At 30.8% G+C, this 5,232-nt stretch overlaps 1 protein-coding gene across 1 annotated transcript; it reads left to right on the plus strand.

Annotated features, from left to right (window-relative positions):
• The first annotated feature begins 1,372 nt into the window (after positions 1 to 1,372).
• On the plus strand, positions 1,373 to 3,086 carry LOC108475558 (UDP-glycosyltransferase 84B1-like). The gene has a single exon (XM_017777536.2). The coding sequence runs from the start codon at positions 1,520 to 1,522 to the stop codon at positions 2,915 to 2,917; it is 1,398 nt and encodes a 465-aa protein (XP_017633025.1). The 5' UTR covers positions 1,373 to 1,519; the 3' UTR covers positions 2,918 to 3,086.
• Positions 3,087 to 5,232: the final 2,146 nt, after the last annotated feature.

The raw sequence follows: 5,232 nt of genomic DNA on the forward strand, positions 1-5,232 counted from the left end.
CCCTAAAGTTTCAACTTGTCTGTTGCTTTTGTCAAATAAGTTCATATGGAACTTATACTTTATTTCCTACAATGTTGAATTGGAGGATTGCTTCCTCTTTTTTTTTTTGTGACTATTTCTCTTAACAATGTTGCTTCTAAAATTCAAATTTACGTTCTTATGGGATATTTAGCAAGTTACTTAATATATAAAATTATTTAAAGATTGTTGTCGTTTTTCATTGGTGGCCAGCAGATTCGTTAAGAATTATATTGTAGTTGTCTTAAGATACTTTTTGCCACTATTGTTTTGTCTTTTACTAATTTTGGTTCTTTTTGCATCACGGGTTCGATTTCCTACACTTCAAACTTATTTAATATCAAGTGTCTATATGATATTATTATATGATTTGGTACCTTTGGATTGTTTTCTTAATTTTGGAATATCTGTGAGTTAAGTCCTTTTGGCTTTCCATACATTTATAATTTAGTCCCTGTTTTAATTTAATTTGTTTATTGAAATTAGTTTTTTTTTCTTGATATGAAATAAAAAATGATTGCAAAAAAAAAATTGTTTTTAGAAAACCTTTAAACATACATACAAAAATTAGTTAACTTGTTAGAGTTGTAACCCAAATTCTTATTAAAATAAAATACAAGTGGCAATATAGGAGATCTACGAGAGCGAAGGCTATGGGCCGGAGACCTTCGCGGTACAGGTTGCACAAGAAGAATCCATATAGAAATTTACTTCTTCTGTTTGATATTGATTTGAATAAGGTATTTTAACCTAATTACATTACTTCTATTTGAGATCGAATAGAATAAGGTTTTCTAAATCTATAAATAGACGCAGTCTATTTTTCTCTCTTTTCTTGTCATTGTCAACATTCTATTTTTTCAAAACTAAGTTTTTTCTATAAGTAAAAATTCATTTAAAACTTTATTTTTAAAATTAAAAAACCTAACATATCTATTATTTCTAAAATTATTTCTAAAATAAAAAAATTAAAATTTTATTACTAAAAGTAAAAGTATTAGTTATGTTTTATTTCTAAAATTAAAACTTTATTTCTAAACCTACATTTATGCGTTAAGATTTTGAATCTTATATATATAAATTTTATCTTTCAAATTTTTTCATAATTAAAGCATAAATTATATTTATAATATTAAAATTTATTATATTATATTTAAAAATTTAATATATTTTTAAGTATATTCTTCTTTTTTGTAATTAGGGTGACATCTAGAAAATTTTGTTGGAAAGATCAAAATTAAATTATAATTTTATAAAAATATAATTTCATCATTTTAATAATCTATATTTTTATAATTTCTATTTCATTTTACTTTTATCAAATTAAAATTTAACAATTTTGAAGGGTCTAATGTGGGTCTGGAATGTAATTACCTGGTATATTCAGTTGCTTTAAGTTCCAAGTCCAACCACTAGTTATCTTCGAGCCTTATCTCTCTCTCTCTCTCTCGCTCTCCTTCAGTTCATCACCGTACCGCACATAGATCTATAATATCTATCAATGGAGTTGAATGAGGGCCAAGAAGAAATCCACGTACTCATGGTGACATTAACAGCCCAGGGTCACCTTAACCCCATGCTTAGACTTGCCAAACGCCTGGTTGATGAAGGCCTTCACGTCACCCTCGCCACCACTCAATTCGGTTGCCACCGTATACTCAAAGCCGTCACGACAACCACCACCACCACCGACGCCACCAACTTCATATCCGGGATACGACTTCTCTCTTTCCCCGACGGGTTCAACCTAGATTACGACCGCGGTGCCAATTTAGACCATTACATGGACTCCTTAGCCAAAGTCGGACCCTTTAGCCTCTCCAACCTCATTAAACAACATTACCACCACACCAAACTCTCTTGCATCATTAGCAATCCCTTCGTTTCGTGGGCTGTCGATGCAGCTTTGGAGAATGGAATCCCTTGCGCCATGCTTTGGATACAACCATGTTCGCTTTACGCCATTTATTATCGGTTTTACAAGCTAAACCAGTTTCCCACCACATTAATAAGCAATATGATTATTGAGCTACCAGGTTTGCCTTTGTTGCACACCGAGGACTTGCCTTCTTTCCTTCTCCCATCAAATTCTTTCGGAGGTGTATTCAAGCTGTTATCCGATATGTTTGAAACCATAAAGAAATATAAATGGGTATTGGCCAATTCGTTCTTTGAGCTAGAGAAAGAAGCCATTGAGTCAATGACCGAGCTCTGTCCGATACGACCCGTTGGTCCATTGGTACCTCCTTCACTACTTGACCAACACCAAAGTCCTGACGTTGGTATCGAGATGAAAAAACCAGACGAAACCTCCTTAGATTGGCTAAACAAGCAACGACCCCATTCAGTTATATATGTATCATTTGGTAGCTTAGCCGTCTTGTCGGCCAAAACAATGGAAGCCATAGCAACAGCTTTGAAGAACACCAAGCATCCATTTTTATGGGTGGTGAAGACTGCAGGCCAGTTGCCGCTAGGGTTCGAAGAAGAAACCAAAACTCAAGGACTCATCATCCCATGGAGTCTACAAACAAAAGTTTTAGCCCACCCATCGATCGCTTGTTTTATAACACACTGTGGATGGAATTCCATGTTGGAAGCATTAGTAGCTGGTGTACCAATGATAGCATATCCACAATGGTCTGATCAGCCAACAAACGCCAAGCTTGTTGTCGACGTTTTCAAGGTTGGTCTAAAATTGAAGCCTGGTCCCAATGGAGTTATTAGCAATGAAGACATAGAGGAATGTATAAACCAAATGCTTAGTGGGCCGGAGTTTGAAGGGTTCAAGAAAAATGCTGCAGTGTTGAAGCAGGCCGCCCGTGAAGCAGTCACTAGCGGGGGATCCTCAGAGCGGAATATTCGGCTGTTTGTGAATGAGATTGCTCGGAGATCTTGATCTCTTTAGTTTATGTTGCAAAATTTTATTGTGCTAAATTGTAAGTAAATTGGACCATGCAGGTACGTGGGTTGGTTCAGTGATAAAATTTGTGAAATTTTAAATGGTTTTGTTTGTTTGGGGTAAAACTGCAAATTAAAAAATAAATATTATATTTTTAAATAGTAAATGTTAACTTTGTGAAAATTTGATTTTATCTATTTCCTTTTAATAGTGTGATGATTAAATCAATCCATTTAATAATTAAAGAATTAATTTGATTTATCCCTATATATAAGGACCTAGAAGGTAATTTTACCAGAAAGTACAGGTAATTTTTATCATTAATTTTTTTAAAAATATGTAACTAAATAATTTTATTAAATAAATAAATAGAAACACATTATTATAATGCTTCTATAATTTTTAAAAGAAATCAACTATCAATCTAGCGTCAATCATCAATGACTTTGAACTCAGATGAGAAATAATTTAAAATTATGATTTTTTTACAAAATTAGATATATTATTACCATAATATTTATATATATAATCCACACATAATAAAACTTGAATTTTGAATGAATTAAAATGATAAAAATTAAGGATTTAGAGATTTTGTTTAAATTTCATCAATTTTAATTTATTTTGAGTTTAAATAAAATCATATAAAAATTAGAAAATAATCTCATAATAATATCATCTTTTGAAATAAATCTTTATACGAAAATATTTTATCAAAATTGATATTAAGTTAATTAAGATAGTAAAGATAATTTTTTTTTAAAAAATACCAATAGAGGATTTGCATGGGAGGTTTGAATGTATCATCGATGTGTCATGTGTCCGCATGTGGTCGTGGTATAAAGTAGAGAACTGAGAATAAATCCTTTGCATTACTCAAACTCCATTTTTATAGCATTCTTTTAGAGGGTATTGTGCCAATCAACACCTCATTGAGAGCGATACCTCATCAAGACAAAGTTTTGTGAACATACATATGCATACTACCTCGCCATTAACAGGTGTTGGTCATTCCTTGCATGAATTACATGTGGGACCTCAATCATCTTCATCCTATTGCTACCTATCTAGAGAATTATAGTGCTCTTCAAGATAAAACTTGTATCATACATGTATCAAGATTCAAGCTAAGAGAGATTCAAGCTAAGAGAGTGTGACCCTCAACTATAAGAATAGGACTCATCCATCCATGACTCTTTGCATGACCTCCGTCGCATGACTCATCAATTTATTATCAACAACATGAATAATGGCATGTGACATGACATTACCATATCACTCTATTATTAATTTATAAAGAATTGAATAAAATTTAAATTTTCATAATGTCACATTAAATTTTTTATACAATTTTTAAATTACTTACAAATCCATTTAAATTCTTAAATTAAAGAAAATTACGCACTTAAACACGTTTGAATTCACGATTTTCAGATTGTTACATTAAATATAATATTAACTGAGCTAATGTTGTTTTCAATATAATTGGATAATTAAATTTAAATACTATATGGATAATATATTTATTCTTGAGATATTTTTACAAAAAAATTTGTGCGAATGTAAAAGGGTATCAAGTCAATATTAGTTTGATAGAGAAAGGGAAGCAAAAGCCAGCGGAAAAATCCACGAGACAAATACCAAAAGATAGGAATAAGTAGGAAAAATTGAGAAATCGAAAATTAACTTTAATTGAGGTGTTTAAATGGTTTATAGAATATAAGTTAAAAAATTGTAATTATTTTAATTGAATCAAATCTTATTTTTATTTAATTTATAATTATTTGTTATGTAAAATATAAGTATTTTATATTTAAAATAGTGAAAATAATTTATTAAATTATAGCTTTGGGTTGAACTAAGATCATGGATTATATCTAGCCCATCAATGAAGATTATATTAATTGAAGAAATAAATTTAGAGAATTGGATCGGATTGAGTTTATGTAATCCCTTAGATCAAGGAAGTTAGATTAAATTGGAACGTTGAAGACTTATTAAGTTGCCAATAGTCCAATGTTTAATTTACCTTGGTTGTTATTAATATATATATTTTCAGCTTATTTAATTATTGTTTAACAGGGATTGTGATAGATCTTCACTATGTTAGCAAGTCTTCAAAAATTCTATATAATTGAGAGACTTGTATAGGTTATGTACCGCGAATTGAGAGCACTTAATCTGTTTAAGGGAGGAATACTATTTGTGAGAGCGCATTTGAGATTGTAAAACCTTCGTGTTGTGGTTTTACAAACTAAATTTTCAAGTGGATAATTTAGTGGTAGGAAGGTATTCAAAAATGCAAACAAGGG

Source organism: Gossypium arboreum, chromosome 3 (genome assembly GCF_025698485.1).
Source record: "Gossypium arboreum isolate Shixiya-1 chromosome 3, ASM2569848v2, whole genome shotgun sequence".
NCBI classification, from domain to species: domain Eukaryota; kingdom Viridiplantae; phylum Streptophyta; class Magnoliopsida; order Malvales; family Malvaceae; genus Gossypium; species Gossypium arboreum.

Coding starts and splice junctions, on each gene's coding strand:
- LOC108475558 (XM_017777536.2), top strand. CDS start 1,520: ATGGAGTTGAATGAGGGCCAAGAAGAAATCCACGTACTCATGGTGACA.